The sequence below is a fragment of the Xenopus laevis genome, chromosome 3S, assembly GCF_017654675.1.
Source record: "Xenopus laevis strain J_2021 chromosome 3S, Xenopus_laevis_v10.1, whole genome shotgun sequence".
NCBI classification, from domain to species: domain Eukaryota; kingdom Metazoa; phylum Chordata; class Amphibia; order Anura; family Pipidae; genus Xenopus; species Xenopus laevis.
The window spans coordinates 26,446,215-26,463,751 of NC_054376.1; the positions used below are offsets into that span (position 1 = coordinate 26,446,215).

The window sequence follows — 17,537 nt, forward strand, 5'->3', positions numbered from 1 at the left end:
TAAATGCAGAATCCTGGCTGAATCCCGAACCGAATCATGGATTAGGTGCATCCCTAGTTGAAACAAATAGCTATAGAACTATGGTAATACTGTGGCTTTAACAGTGAAAGGAAATACTTATGAGTTATAGATACAAATTGGTTACAATTTTGTTTCTTTTTTTTTCTATTTTTAGTAGTTTTTGTAACAAATGGATTTTAAATAGACACTGTAACACGAGCTTATGAGGTACACTGGTGACATCTTGTGGATACAAATGAATTTTTATATGTTCACATAATATATGCACTGATTTATTTCACTGTTTTATACACTGTTATATGCTATTTTATACATTAACTTATAATATTTATGATGAACATTTATGATAATTATATAATATTAGCTGGATGGAAATTTTATACTGGTGAAGATGGTCACATGTTAATCTCTCAATTGAGTCAATTGGACAGCGAGCACTGATTGGTTCGTTCAAAAACAAAAGGTAATTTAAAGGTTGTTGAAATGGCTTTGTATCCTTGAAAAAGGTATATTGAACCTTGATACAAAATAAAAAAAGATTTTTTACATGGATGTGCCGGTTCTTTGATATTCATTAATATATATATATATATATATATATATATATATATATATATATATATATATATAACTTCTAATATCCTCATATTTTGCAACTGGGGGTACTTTATTAATTATAATACACACGTTTCAGTGAGTCATGTGACAGAAATGACATCAGAACTCACCGTTTATAACTGATGACATCAGAACTAACTATTTATAAGGATAATTTGAGTTCAGTTCGGCTGGGCAGAAGGATTCGGCCGAATCTGAATCCTGCTGAAAAAGGCCGAATCCCAAACCGAATCCTATTCGGTGCATCCCTAATATATATATATATATATATATATATATATATATATATATATATATATATATATATATATATATATATATATATATAAATATAAATAAAACTTTCAGACGAGTATCTGCACTCCAAAGTCAATATTAATAGAAGGAGGGGTGAAGGGGTAAATCGTTTATACACCAATAGTTTCCAGACCAACGTATTACGTTTTTATACAAAAAGGAGTGCTGGTCTGGAAACTATTGGTGTGTATACACACACACACACAAACACACACAATCTGTTATCTGGAAACCTATTATCCAGAAAGCTCCGAATTACGGAAAGGCTGTCTCCCATATATTTATAAAAATAATTCAAATTTTTTAAAATGATTTCCTTTTTCTCTGTTATAATAAAAGAGTAGCTTGTGCTTGATCTTAACTAAGATATAATTAATCCTTATTGGAGGCAAAACCAGTCTATTTGGTTTATTTAATGTTTACATGATTTTCTAGTAGACTTAAGGTATGAAGATCCAAATTATGGAAAGATCCCCAGGTCCTGAGCATTCTGGATAACAGGTCCCATACCTGTGTCTGTGTGTATGTATATATATATATATATATATACTCCTGTAGAAAGCTGACGCACACTGGGATTTATCAAAATAAAACTTGTTTTATTGGATCGACGTTTCGGTCCACACACGGACCTTTATCAAGATGAATATAAAGTGCAAGTGTAGACAATTTTATAGACTCACCCACCAGTGAACCTTCACCAGAACACGCCCACATATCAAGTGAATATTTTAACCCTAGAAGACCCAAAAGTCCAGCGAACATGGATGGTTTTAACTTGGTCTGAAAAACAAAGTGCATAGAACCATATAATTTAGTATGTAAAATCACATATTATAAATCCACTTAAAAACTATACTAAAATTGATAAAGAGATTTTTCTCTAAAAAGTGACAATATAGTAGATATAGTGTTAAAAGTGTCATAAAAAACTCTAAAAACAATGTCTAATAAATCCATAAAGCGTGAGCTGTTTGCATATAGTCATGTTTCTATCTGTCAATAACAATACAAGAAATAGTCTAAACCTTATAGATACTTATAAAAAACAAGAAAAAGAGCAATATTCATTAAGACCTTTAGGGGCAATGGTATTTAGCATTTTAATCCAATATACCTCCTTTTGCAGTAACATGCGATCCCAATCACCCCCCCTGGCCGGTTCGGGAACTAAGTCTATGCCCATGAATTTGAATGTTGGGAGATTGTGACCCATTTTTAAAAAATGTTGTGGTAGTGGCAAATCAGATTTTCCATTTTCTAAGGCTTTTTTAATGGAGGACCTATGATTACCCATCCTCTCACGAAGGGTATTCTGCGTTTTCCCAACATAGGTCAATCCACATGGGCATGTTATCATGTAAATGACATGTGTGGATGTGCAAGAAATACGGTGTCTAATCATGATCTCTTTCCCAGTATGGGGATGTTTAAAAGATTTGCCTGATACCATGTATCGACATGTAATGCAACCCGCACATTTGTAACAACCTTTGTTTAGTTTACTTAAAATGTTACCACCAGATTCATAGCATTTAGTTGGATCTGTCTGCATTAATAGGTCTCTTAGATTGGGTCCACGTTTGTAACCCCATAGAGGATTTTGGGTAAGCAATTGGGATAATTTTTTGTCACTTTTCAAGATTGGCCAACTATTTTCGACTATATTCCTGACCGCCATGGAACCAGTCGTGAAACTGGATGCTACAACGAAACGATTCTGTTCCTTGGGACATACTGTCTGTTGAGTATCCTGTGTCTGTGCTAGATGTTCCCGGGCTCTTTCAACGGATTTGGTAATTACATGCTGGCGATAACCCCTTTGTCTAAATCTATCGGCGGTTTCCACTATTTGCTTTTCACCATTGCCCCTAAAGGTCTTAATGAATATTGTTCTTTTTCTTGTTTTTTATAAGTATCTATAAGGTTTAGACTATTTCTTGTATTGTTATTGATAGATAGTAACATGACTATATGCAAACAGCTCACGCTTTATGGATTTATTAGACATTGTTTTTAGAGTTTTTTATGACACTTTTAACACTATATCTACTATAATGTCACTTTTTAGAGAAAAATCTCTTTATCAATTTTAGTATAGTTTTTAAGTGGATTTATAATATGTGATTTTACATACTAAATTATATGGTTCTATGCACTTTGTTTTTCAGACCAAGTTAAAACCATCCATGTTCGCTGGACTTTTGGGTCTTCTAGGGTTAAAATATTCACTTGATATGTGGGCGTGTTCTGGTGAAGGTTCACTGGTGGGTGAGTCTATAAAATTGTCTACACTTGCACTTTATATTCATCTTGATAAAGGTCCGTGTGTGGACCGAAACGTCGATCCAATAAAACAAGTTTTATTTTGATAAATCCCAGTGTGCGTCAGCTTTCTACAGGAATATACCATTTTTTCTGACTAGCACCTGGGTCTTTGCTCCAGTAAGTGTGTGCCACAGCCCTTCTACATATATATATATATATCCTATCGGTGCATCCCTAATATATATATATATATATATATATATATATATATATATATATATATTAGGGATGCACCGAATAGGATTCGGTTTGGGATTCGGCCTTTTTCAGCAGGATTCAGATTCGGCCGAATCCTTCTGCCCAGCCGAACTGAACTCAAATTATCCTTATAAATAGTTAGTTCTGATGTCATCCAAATGAGTATCCGCACTCCAAGGCAAATAACTTCAGCAAAGGGAGGGGTGCACGGTAATTATGTATACACCAATTATTCTCAAACCAGCACTCCCTGTTATAAAAGTCAATTACTTTATTATTGCATCGTGTCTGTGCCCGACAGACACAATGCAATAATAAAGTAATTGGCTTTTATAACAGGGAGTGCTGGTCTCAGAATAATTGATATATATATATATATAGAATATTTTACGCTAAGGAAAAAATCGGTAAATTCGTATGAAAAAATCATGAAAATCAGATTTTTTCCCACAAAGCAAATTTTCAGGAAAATGTAATAATAAATAAGCGTAAAAAACAAATATTTTTTGGTTTGGTGTATTTTATAGAACAGCTATTAATGCTTACAACAAAAAAATTGGTTGCACTCAAACTCTATTCCCCCCTTCTGTGAAGTTAATCGGCTAATTGTTGCCAACGCTCACCCTGTAACTGGGTGGGCCCAGGTGCAGATACCCTTTCACTTATTCAATTTATGTTCACAGGCATTCAATATATGCAGGTCACTCACCGTTTGAAGTCACTGGCCCGGGTGCAGCGCCCTGAACCCACAGCTTTGGGAGACACAACGGTCAATAGAATCCAATATTGCATATTGGATCTGATCTGTTGGGGAAATAAAGCCTTTTAAAACCACCGCATCTGCTGATCCGTGAAAGTGTGCGAAATACTGTATTCTATTGACAGCTATTAATGCTACCAACATTGGGCTGTAACCAATGGCAAGCACTTGAATTTTTGGTTCATATCTCCCAACTGTCCCGTTTTTCGCGGGAGAGTCCCAATTTTGAAAGCTCAGTTTGCAGTCCCAACTTTCTCTTTGATCTCCTACGCTGAACAGCCAGAAAAAGATACAAAGTTTCCAAAACGCAATTGGCTTTTGGCAGAGAGCCCAGAATATGTGGCAGGTGCACTTAGATACTTTTGTAACAATTTAAGATAAGCAAAGAAACAATTGTAACAATTTAAAGGGATACTGTCATGGGAAAACATTTTTTTTTTCAAAACGCATCAGTTAATAGTGCTGCTCCAGCAGAATTCTGCACTGAAATCCATTTCTCAAAAGAGCAAACAGATTTTTTTATATTCAATTTTGAAATCTGACATGGGGCTAGACATATTGTCAGTTTCCCAGCTGCCCCCAGTCATGTGACTTGTGCCTGCACTTTAGGAGAGAAATGCTTTCTGGCAGGCTGCTGTTTTTCCTTCTCAATGTAACTGAATGTGTCTCAGTGGGACATGGGTTTTTACTATTGAGTGTTGTTCTTAGATCTCCCAGGCAGCTGTTATCTTGTGTTAGGGAGCGGTTATCTGGTTACATTCCCATTGTTCTTTTGTTTGGCTGCTGGGGGGGAAAAGGGAGGGGTTGATATCACTCCAACTTGATTCCAACTTCAATCACTCTTTACTGCTGTACTGCAAGATGGAGTGTTATAACCCCCCCGCCCAGCAGCCTAACAACAGAACAATGGGAAGGTAACCAGATAGCAGCTCCCTAACACAAGATAACAGCTGCCTGGTAGATCTAAGAACAACACCGAATAGTAAAAGCCAAGTCCCACTGAGACTTATTCAGTTACACTAAGTAAGAGAAATAAAAGCCTGCCAGAAAGTAGTTCCTTCCGAAAGTGCAGGCACAAGTCACATGACTTGGGGCAGCTGGGAAACTGACAATATGTCTAGCCCCATGTCAGATTTCAAAATTGAATATAAAAAGAACAGTTTGCTCTTTTGAAAAATGGATTTCAGTGCAGAATTCTGCTGGCGCAGCACCATTAACTGATTAATTTTGACATGTTTTCCCATTACAGTATCCCTTTAAGATAAGCAGGTCTCTTTGGGAAACTGACTTGCAGCTTAAAGGGCAATTCACCTTCATCAGCAAAACTGCAATAAAACATAAAAACCACAGCAATGCGTTCAATCTTTCATTACCTGCCAATTTTTTAAAAACGTCCATGGTAATTAGGGGGTGTGACTATAAATGGGCGTGGTCACAACTATTTCTCTGCACTGCAAACCTTTTTTACCCTTCTATTTCCAAAATGTTGGGAAGTACTTTTAAACAGTTTCACCCATTGTCTTAACACAGTCTGGTCCCATTTTTTTTCTTACAAAACTCAGAAAGAAAACAGTCACGCTTGACGGCCACTGTCAATTTCTCCGTCATTACAGACTCTTTCTGCCCCTAGTCTCGCGAGACTCTGATAAAAGTTTTGAAGCGCGGATGGGAAGACCTTATGAGCGGAACATTTAAAGGTCTAAACGTTTCTTGCCTTCTTAACTAGCCCCCTATCAGTACCCTTTTCCTGCACTGGGGGAACATCCCTGTGACGCACGCAAACATCAACACTAATCTCCCTTTCCAAAAGGCGGTGACTAAAGGAATTCTGGGAACTGTAGTTTAGCGTGCTGTGATTTCAATCGTGCGGGTTTCGTTAACGACTACGTTTCCCGTCATGCAGCGCGCTGCTCGGTTGCCAGGACTCTGTAGAAGCTGATGGCCGCTGTGATTGATGGTAGGTAGCTGCTGAGATTTATTCAATCCAGGCAGTGGAGGTTTAGTGCTTGTGCCATGGGGGCCCCTGAGCCCTAATATACTCGCACTGTTTCTAGTTCATTTGTTGAGTCATATTGCTGTAGATTTGATGGGGGAACCTGCATGAGTGTATAATACTATGCCATACTGTGCAATTTCCTCTGCACCATTTGCCTGGGAGTTGTGAAGCATCACATTAAAGGGTAATTATACCCATGAAGGCAAAACTATTTTAATTACTATTGTGCCATAATGGCAACTGTGCCCCCACCATCAGCACCACACCATGTGGGTGGGAAGATTGCAAGCTCTGCTGTCTAATATCTAACCCTGCCCTACATGGACTATTTCAATTGGGGGGGGGCAAATTGCTAATTCAAAGCACTGCTAATTCTATGAATTTTAACTGCAGTTTCTGTTCTTGTATCTGGTTTTCTATTATGACAGTTTTGTGATGTGGTGTCTCTCTAACTTTTTTCTTTTTTAAAATTTCTGTTTGTTTTGCAGTGTTACAGAAAGCAGACTTGAGAGTCACGTGACCCATGGAAGCTGTGGCTGCTGTAGCCTGAAACGAGACACTTTGATTTCCATTCGCTGCAGCTGCATCCCCTAATAACCCTGCTGAATATGCTGGAGCATATTAGACTCAGGGGCGGGCCCAAATATACTGGATTATTATAGCAGAAAACTTTCAGTTGTGAAACCATTTATCTGCATAGTTGATAGCTCATGATGGAGAGTGAGGTATGCAGAACATGAAGGCTTGGGTGGGGGCAGCATATTATTAAGTAGTCCTGGTTGGCACACAGGTGCCTCAGAACGTTTTATCTAGAGATGCACCGAATTCACTATTTTGGATTCGGCCAAACCCCGAATCCGTTTGAGACTTTCGGCCAAATACCGAACCGAATCCTAATTTGCATATGCAAATTTTTACTGCCTTGTTTTCTGGCAAAAAGTCACGTGTTTACCCTCCCTACCCCTACTTTGCATATGCAAATTCAGATTCGGTTTGCCAAATCGGAATCCCGCTGAATCCTGGATTCCTCTAGTGTGTGTGGCAAAACATCTGAAGTTCTCTTTCCACATTTAAATTGGAGGTGGAGTGGAAATTGAAGTGGGAAATGTCCCATGTTCCCTAAAAGTCACTCCCTAGTGCACAGGAATTTGATAAGATTGGTGCGTATTAGGAACGGGGAGCATGTTGCTCATTGAAATATTGTTTAATTGCAGCAGGGATGGGGGTTTTATTTTCCATGACCGTTACTAATCCAACAAGATTTTGCCACTGTTGTTAAAGGGTAGCTTGCACTATAGGCAGAGACTATAGAAGAAATATTGTACATTATGTTTTTGGCTTCTATACCAGCCCAAGGCATCACTTTAGCTGTAAAGATCTGTGCCTCCAAAGATGTTTGTGTTGTTGTCAGTTACTGAGCTTAGTCACAGACACACAATATAAGGTATATATAATATAAATGTCATAAGACTGATTAGTAAATAATTAGGGATGCACCGAATCCAGGACTCAGTTTGGGATTCGGCCAGGATTTGGCCGAATCCTTGTGCCTGGCTGAACTGAATCCGAATCCTTATTTGCATATGTAAATTAGGGGTGGGTAGGGAAATCATTACTACTATTGAGATGCTGAACCTTTAGGCTGGTTTAATAAGTATATAAAATACAGCATTTTCTAGCAATATTAATTTTAAGATGAGTGTGAACTGAAAGGCAACAGATGTGATGAAATCTGCCTAGCATATTTGCAATGAGAACATTCATTCTGCTTTTCTCTTCCCCATTTAGGCCATGAACGGCTGGACCATGAACTTTGACCTTCCTGAATCTCAGAGCAGCTTCCTGCCGGCCATGAAAGCTCTCCCTGTGAGTAGTGAGCTCCAGACTGCTGTTCATTGGCTGTTCCCTTCTACTGAAATAATCCTCTCTATCTGCCCCAGGTATGCCCAATGTCAGTGACCAACACCCTTTCTTTATTTCTGCAGATTTCAGCTGTGAAGCAAAACAGTGTCCTACAGACGCTTGTGAGCGGTTCAGGAGAACCGGAAAAAGAATGTGGTACGTGGAGGGCTGATCTTTACTAAAACCTATAGAACATTGAGAAATGTTGTATATGAGCAGGTAGTTTGCTGAAATCCAAAAAAGCACTGAAGGGGGGTAGGAAAATACCTTGTATATTGCTCATCACAGGCAGAAATACTAAGCATACACTGAATACTATTAATCAAAGGCATCTCATTGTGACTGGCCCAACACTTTTGGAACAAATTCATGACTAAGTTGGCATACTTTGCACATTTTAATTCATTTACTTATATATTTCCCACTTTATGATTTATAACATTATTTCTTGTTGATGTTTAGGGGCAACCTCTTTCTCAATGCACATACTTGAAGGATACATGTATTTTACATCCTCAGTCACGGACTGTTCTGTTACAAGTATGGGACCTATTATCCAAAATGTTCGGGACCTGGGGCTTTCCAGATAACAGATCTTTCTGTAATTTAGATCTTCACACTTAAGACTACTAGAAAATTATGTAAATATTAAATACACCCAATAGGCTGGCTTTGCTTCCAAAATGGATAAATTATATCTTAGATGGGATCAATTACAAGATACGGCTTTACTATTACAGAGAAAAAGGAAATAATTTTTCAGAAATTTGGATTTTATGATTATAATGGAGTCTATGGGAGACAGCCTTTCAGTAATTTGGAACTTTTTGGATAACTGGTTTACAGATAACATATCCCATTCCTGTAGTAGTTCCCCTATGTTTGAGTTCATTAAATGTCATTATCTATAAAATATTTCTTTCTGTTTGCAGACAGGGAGGATCTCTTGAGAGCACAGGAGGAGTGGGAGGCCTTAGAAACCCTGCAGACAGGTCAGTTTCTTCACAGTTTATGCTTTCTCTATGTAGTGTACTAATCCATTCATTTGCACATATGTGTATGTAATGCACCATTGCCACTTATAGTTGTAGTTATGAAAAGTTATTAACATTTTCTGGTGTCTGTTTTTTGTTTTAGGGCTGCACAGCGAAAAATCAGGTATGGATTGACAAGCCCTTCTGTTACTCCAATTACATTGGTCATTTTGATTTTGTGGTCCTTTATATGTCTAGATATAGGAGTTTAGTACATGTGCATTGATACAGGGATAGAAAAATTAGAGGTCTGTTTGGTACCTGTGGCACAGAGGTCACTTAATGGTTTGAAGGCTTGTGTGTTTGCTGGATATCAGTAGAGAAGTTGGAAGGGGAAGCAGTCCTATAGTGTACATATCTAGCATATCTGGAATGCTATATGTGTGTATAAGAGCTGTAGCAGGGTGCAGTAGCAGAGATATTGCTACAGTGATGTAAGTGGTCTGGCCCACTTTGTCTACAATTTGAATTTAATAAAGGCGACCCCCTTGGGCTTTTTTTTGTTCCTTCTTTGGTGTTCTGTAATTAGGGATGCACCGAATCCACTATTTGGGATTCAGCCGAATCCTTCATGAAAGATTTGGGCGAATACCAAACCGAAGCCTAATTAGCATATGCAAATTAGGGACAGGAAAGGAAAAAGTGGATTTTTTTTTTACTTCTTTGTTTTGTGACAAAAAGTCTTGTGATTTCCCTTTCCCGCCCCTAATTTGCATATGCAAATTAGGATTTGGTTCGGCAGGCACAAGGATTCCTGGATTCCGTTCATCCCTATCTGTAATATTGATGCAAGAGTCAGGAATAGCCCTTGTGCCTAAATTAATCTAGGCTTGAATTGAACTACTTGGCTTTTTGGCATTATTGTGTATAATAGATTATAAGATAAGTTAACAACACTCCAAGTACAAGAGGGGAGGACAAAGAAAGTCAGATTTTCGTTGCATTGACATGTCTTGAGTATAGATGTAGAAAAGGAGCAGTAGCCGTAAGAAGGGTGCAGAGATCGGCACAGGTGTTTATAGATCTTCCTGTACAAATTCAGTTTCTATCTGTTTACAGTTGATATTTGTTTTCATGTTGTGCTGATCAGTTTAATCCTCTATCAGGTCTCCTGGGAGACTTTCCTGGACAAACCAGTTTGATCTCCTTTAATGAAGCACTTCAGTACTTCCAGACAGCAGATATGTCAGAGTACAAGGTATGTAAACAAACATGTCCAAATACAGAACATTGTTGGAAGTGATTACAGAGAATGCCCCAACTGCAACTCCCATCTGAGGTTTCTGTTTTATCCTACAGAGGAAGATTCAGCCTACGGTTCGTCGTTCAGGACTCTCTCTAATTTCTCACATGCTATTTGGGCCTCCCCGGCTTAGCAAGGAACTTCATTCAGAGCGGGACCTGGTGCTTGCTATTGCACAATGTGAGTAAAGGTGGCCATAGACTCAAAGATACTCTCGTTTGGCGGCATCGCCAAACGAACGGATCTTTCCCCGATATGCCACTAACTGAATGGCTATATCGGGGGTAATTCGAACGAATTACGATGCGCCAAGGGGCTCCGACGGGTCGGTCGGTTAAAAATCAAACCTTCCCGATCGATATCGTGGCCAGATATCGATCGGGAAGACCCGTCGGAAGCCTCCATACACGGGCAGATAAGCTGTCAAATTGGTCTAAACGACTGATATCGGCAGCGTTATCTGCCCGTGTATGACCACCTTAAGATATAGGGAGCTGACAACATAAACTCTGTCTGATTGAGGAAAGGTTTTTTTTTTAGAGATAGGAGACCTGTGTATGTAATGTTCTTGTCAGTAGATTTAACAGTATGGAGGTATAATGTTAGCTGTGTGTATGTGTTGGTGGGTGGGAGCAGAGTAATAGTAGTAAATAGCAAAAGTAAAGTGTTACAATGTGGGTTTCACTGTGCCTCTTCTGTGTGTGCTCAGGTCCCCTGGACAACAGTCAGCAGGTTCACACCAGAGTCCTACAGACCATATACAAGAGGCTCACTGGGGCCAGATTTGACTGCCCATTGTATGGATCACACTGGGAGCAACTAGGATTCCAAGGTGAAAAGCATGGATATTAGCATAAGTGGTGGAATATATTGTGGTTTCATTTTGAATAATGATAGAGCAGGGCAGTCCCATTTTAGCCTTTACATCCTCTTTAATGTTTCCAACTCCAGCTGCAGGGACAAAGATCATGGAGCAAGATTTTAACAGATAAACTGGGATTCTCATTGAAGGATTATTTTGCTGCAGCCACTGGTTCTGGAGAGTTTGGAAAAGTTTGTATTAAACAATACAAAAACTATGAAATCCACATGTGATTACATGACAACACAGGACCCAGTGCAGTCTGCCTATTCTGATTATTAATACGTCTTGCTGTATAGGCTTCTATGGCAGATATGTGCACACGCAAAGATGTTTAGCAAAGTTACAAAATGACAGCCCCCTGCGGCCAACTTTGAAAGCATAAATCATTTGTTTTATTAGGCTTCTGGTGCAGTCAGTTTATGTTTAGTATACAAAATACAGCATTTCTAGCCTTATTTTATTTTAGACTTTAGTTAGGCTCATGATATTTATTGCCCATGTGATAAGATGACACTTTATTTGCATAAACCTTTCCTCTTCTTCTTTTGGCTAACCCTGTGCACCCTCATTGGGTTCCACTAAACATCATGAAACTCCAGTAGAATTGCTTTGCCTCTAACATGGGTTTATGCAGCTTAGTCACCATCAAGTACAAGGTCATTTTATTTATTACAGAGAAAAGGAAAATTGGTCAGGCACTCTCTTAACCTGGGTACCAGGTTTCCATGTAATATATCCCACACCTCTATAATAAATATGGCAACTTACAGAGTCCTGTGATTTTACAACCCTTATAGGTCTGGATCCAGGCACAGATCTTCGAGCAGCTGGATTGCTGGGTCTGATGCACCCTTTGTACATGGTGATGGAGCCCAAAACACTGCCTCTTGCCCATGATATTTACAGACTGTCACAGCACCATACACAGGTATCCTTATTACCTTTGCATTATAATATTTATGTATTATTGTTAATGGTACTTAAAGTGATGCTGACACTAAAAAAACAACTCTTCAAAATATGAATGTACATTAAAAGTTACCAATAGGTCATATTGATCATTTTTCGCAGATAGTTCTGCTTCTGTAAGTAATTGTAACTTGAAGTTCCTAAACCTGACTGTTTTGCCAACCTGACTGTCCCTTTTGTCACCCTGAGTATTAAGAGTTTCTAATGCTAACGGACTACTACTGCACAACCATGGCAGCCCCCTCGTAGAGGTATATGAGTAATGGATAGGGAATATAAAGCATCAGACAAATACTTTTATAGCAAAATATTAAATAGCATGCAGAGACAGTATTATGATAGATGTAAAAAAAGTTGAATTTCTGGTGTCAGTATCTCTTTAAGTCATAAAACTAAATGGACCTTTATAGAGTCTCTGGGTGGTCCAACAGTTGGTAACTTAGAATAACCAACATTGAAGGTGAACTGATTTCTGCTGGTTTTAGCTTGGTAGAGAAGTAGGCATAAGGGGACATACACTATCTTTCTTCCTCTTTCAGAATTTTCCATTCTGCATTATGTCCATTAATATCACCAGAATCTGCCTCCAGGCTCTTAGAGAAGAACGAGTCTCCAAGTGAGCGTTTCCCTTTGTCTGTCTTGTATTTCTCTCTCCCTGTATCTGCACCTGCTTTACCACCGCGTCTCTTCTTGCCTTTTATTTATGCCTCTATATCTATGTATACCTTTCCGTGTCTGTATTGCTGTGTGTGCCTTTATATCACTACATACCCTGCTTCTCCATATTGTGTAATATTTCTGTTCTCTAACAAATACACATTTTAAAGCACCAATAACCAATTTTCTCTTGATTACAGGGAATGTAACCGCCGACAGCAGGTGTTTGCTGTACTCAATGACTTCTATGTGGCGACGTTCTATCATCTCTACCATATGTGGAAGACGCAGAAGAAAACTATCAGTGACTCAGGCTTTGTCTTGAAAGGTAGGTGTGGGGTGGTGATACTACTATCACAATCTAGATAGGAAAAGGTTGACATTTAGATTATAGGGTGCTTATTAAATTGGTAATGAGAAGTTGCAAAGCCATGCTATATTATTAGGGACCAAATCCACTATTTTGGATTTGGTCGAACCCCCGAATCCTTATCGAAAGATTTGCATATGCAAATTATGGGTGGGAAGGGGAACACATTTTTTACTTGTTTTGTGACAAAAAGTCATGAGATTTCCCTCTCCACCCCTAATTTGCATATGCAGATTCGGTTCGGCCGGGCCGAATCCTGCTGAAAAATGCTGAATCCTGTCCGAATCCCGAACCGAATCTTGGATTCGGTGCATCCCTATATTTTATGAATCAGGTGCCATGGTAGCAGTAGGGGGCAGGGGATTTGCACGGTTTCCATCTGCTTCCACAGCACTCATGTCTTGTGGTGAACAAGCAAAGTGGGGAGGTTGTGAGCAAGCCTGTTACAGTAGTCGGTTTTAACCAAACCATTAAAAAAATTCTAATTAATTCGACCCTTGATAAATCTGCCACGTAATGTGATTCTGAACACAAAAGGGGCTCATTGGGTGTGAGATGGATTGTCATCTGATAAATAATTCTGGCAGAATATGTGTGTTATGTATAATGCCTCTAATTGTAGCTGTGTGTTTATCCATAGTGAAACTTGTGGTGGTTTGTAAGAAATGTAAGTCGTTTTTGTACACTTAATGCCTTGCCTAAGAGTAATGGCAACTTTGGAGGGTACTTTGCTACATTTGCCATTTATTCTGTACAGCCCAATAGAAAATGCTCGGTTCTTTTTATTAGCCTTTACCATTCCCTGTAAACCCATGCATTTGGACTTTGCTGGAAATAGAAGCAATTCTCCTTCTGCCAGTTGTTCCTTCCAAACACTGCATGCGGCATCCATTTTGTACAATGTATAAATCACAAATCTGTAGAAGAGCAGAGTTGTATCTTAACGATTTCCCCATTTGATTTTCCACAGAGGTTGAGTCTTTTGCCAAGAAAAACCCCAAGGAATTATTGCGCCAGTTTGACAACTATCTGCAGGAGCGGCCTTTGCCCAAAGACCTGTCCCCAGAGATTTGGGACCAGCAACCAATAGAATCTTCTAACCAGAGTCAGGGAAGCAGCCATGGGAATATTTGCTTCACAGGCGTGTGTGAACAGCAAGTGCAAGAGGACAGGCTAATCTGAGCAAAGGGAAGAAAAATAGATCTAATATTTTTAGAAGGAGCACAAGGAATTGTAGTCTGTACACAGTGTCCCAGCAGCTGGAATCTGTTGTCAGAAGGAGCAGTCTGAGATCAAGCACCTCAGGCAGAGAAGAAATGACACAGGAAAAACACATTGAGGTGTCCTTGGTAAAGCTCTTTCTGTATAATAGGTCTGTCCAGCTGGAGGCCCACATGCTAGATGTGACCCTTCAAGGTTTTCTTTAATGGCCTCCTTCTGTTTTGTTATACTTTCATGACTTAATCTTGATATTATCAAGCTGGTGAAAATGTAGTATGTTCGCTAATTAGCCCACTACATGGAAAGAGTTGGACAGGGCTTGTGTAGAGGGTTTGCTACAAGCAGCTTTAGTTAATGAGCTCAAAGCTTAGACGTGTGCCGTTACCAGATTAACTCACCGGACCTGCAATGACATTGTACAGAAAGCAAGATTTCAGGTGTAGGATTTCACATTAAAATGATCGAATTGATCAGTGGTCTGAATACTTTAGCACCGTATGTGATCACGCAAGGGTTTATTTTTATTTGTCAGGCAATTAGGATATACAGTTTACTGTTTCTGTGAATGACAATATACGATTAGTCTTCTTTTCCTTATTTATATAAACAATAGTAGTGTTTCTGAGGCAAACACACCAGTTTTACCAGTGCAGGGCAACACTGCATTATATTTGTATTACTTTAAAACACTTATTTTTTTGGTGTTACATTCCCTTTAAAGTAACAGTAACAAAAAAAAAAGTGTTTTATAGGAATGACTATATTAGTTCTGTTGCTCTGTACTGGTAAAACTGGTGTGTTTGCTTCAGAAATACTACTATAGCCATTCAAGCACAGGAAACACAATAGATCAGATAAATTCTGAAGAATCCCAGTGTATACTACAGAGCTTATCTGTTATCTGCTGTGTATCCTGTGCCTTTTCGGCTGCCCCCATGGCTACACAGCAGCTTGTTTATATAAATTATAGTAGTGTTTCTTATGCAAACACACAACCTTTCCAGTGCAGCACAAAACTACATTATATTTTCATTACTTTAGAACACTTTAATTTTTTGGTGTAACTGTTCCTTTAACAGCATTTGAGCTGCTGGGAAACCTATATCAATAGCTAGTGAGCCAATGGTAGGATTTAACATAATCCTCCTCTGTCTGAATGTACTGAAAACATTAAGAGGCATATTTATCAAGGGTCAAATTTCGAATTGAAAAAACTTCGAAATTCGAATTCAAGCAGACCAACCGAAATGTAGTTATTTTTTTGGGGGTCGAATAAGCCCATTTTCGATCAAATAGGCCCTTATTCGGCCGAATTCGAATTGTACGAATTGAAGAATAGCACATTCATTCTAATTCGATTCAAGTTTTTCCCACAAAAAATAAATTTTTTAAAGTCCACCAATTGACTCCAAATAGGTTCTAGGAGGTCCCCCATAGGCTAAAACAGCAACTCGGCAGGTTTTAGATGGCGAATGGTCGAAGTTGAATTTTTAAAGAGACAGTACATGATAAATTTCGATTTTCATTCTTTTTCAAATTTGAATCGAATTTGGACTATTCATTAGTCGAAGTACACAAAAAATAGCTCGAAATTAGATTTTTTTTTAATTCAAAAATTCACCTCGACCTTTGATAAATCTGCCCCTAACTGTTATGTAATTTATGTCGTTTGTATGTTTAGTTACAACTTCCACCCCTAGACGGCCTTATGTGATGCAACTACAGCCCTGCATAAAACTGTGAATGGAAATGCTGGACACTACAGGAGTGCTGGGGTGGTGACGTACCAACAGCTTCATGTTCTTGCTCCATGTAAGAGAACCAGTACAGTTAGATCTGATTCATGCAATCAGAGTCTATGCAGAAAATTGAATATACAAAATCATGTATCTTTGTTCAACATTCAACAAAACTGTATTGTACCCTAGACATGTATGAACTGGGATCTCGCAGTCTCTTAATTAAAGGACATATTTGAAAATAACAGAAAATGTTTGTAATGAATAGATGAATCTACTACAAAGTCTTTATTAAGAAATAACTTACTGAATCTCTGCTTGTGCGCCTCTTCAGACAGGGCGACGATCCATCGTGCGGCACTCTATTTTTCCTCCCTGGATATCTCTTATAGAAGGCAGGGAGGAGAAATCAAGCGCCGCACGATGGATCATCGCCCTGACGCAGTTTCTGAAGAGGAGCGCAAGCAGAGAATCGGTAAGTAATTTCTTAATAAAGACTTTGTGAATTGAAAGTTAAAACTGCCTTGGTGGTTTTTTTTTCGATAAGTAGGAAAAAAAATGTACATATTTTTTGTTTTATGTTACTGGTCCTTTAATTCAGTCAACAAAAAAACACTTGTGACTCGTACAGCTCCCATTGACTTAAATGGTACATTCTCATTAGAATATGTGCAGACCACATTTTGCACTTCCACACATTTTTATTTCAAGTCTATGGGATCCACAGGAGGTAGAGCCAAGCACTTTTCAACCAATTGAAATATGCCAAGAGTTGGATGTACCCCTAACCTTAGCCAAATATTTTTAATCACATTCCATCTTGTCTGGTGTAGTGTCAGTCGAGGGAAGGCGATTTATTCCCAGACAAAAGTCATGCAATCTCAAGCCGAGAATTACAGACCTATAATTCTGACATCTGTAGCTAGATGATGGTTTTTTACAAGCTCCCATTTTATGAGTTAAAAGAGTTCAACAAATATTGTGGCTTTTGAAAATAAAGAAAGTAGAACAGTGGATGCTGGTATTGATATAAATGCGGTCTACTTAGTTGCATGTAACCCTTAACCACATCACTTACTATGCCAACATAGTTCTCTGTTTTTTAGGCTAACTGGGTTCAGGCCCCTTCTTTTGGTGCTTGGGCACCACTCTCACCCCCTAACGGGTTCACTCTTTTGTAGTTCCAGGAATATTTAATGGTGTCCATAAAGATGGTGAGGTCACAAACGAGAGGATCTTTCAACAAAGAGGTGCCCAATATTGGGCTGATCACAGTTGCTGTTAATGTGGGTCAAGCACCAGGCCAATGCACAGATATG

At 38.7% G+C, this 17,537-nt stretch overlaps 1 protein-coding gene across 2 annotated transcripts; it reads left to right on the plus strand.

The window, feature by feature from the left end:
- The first annotated feature begins 6,088 nt into the window (after positions 1-6,088).
- On the plus strand, positions 6,089-16,463 carry elmod3.S (ELMO/CED-12 domain containing 3 S homeolog). Of its 2 annotated transcripts, none has more exon segments than NM_001091301.1 (13): positions 6,089-6,179; positions 6,707-6,943; positions 8,007-8,084; positions 8,204-8,276; positions 9,053-9,112; positions 9,258-9,278; positions 10,261-10,352; positions 10,454-10,577; positions 11,107-11,229; positions 12,060-12,190; positions 12,771-12,847; positions 13,089-13,216; positions 14,229-16,463. In NM_001091301.1, coding segments are annotated over 12 exon segments (1,131 nt in total). In that variant the 5' UTR covers positions 6,089-6,179; positions 6,707-6,931; the 3' UTR covers positions 14,441-16,463.
- Positions 16,464-17,537: the final 1,074 nt, after the last annotated feature.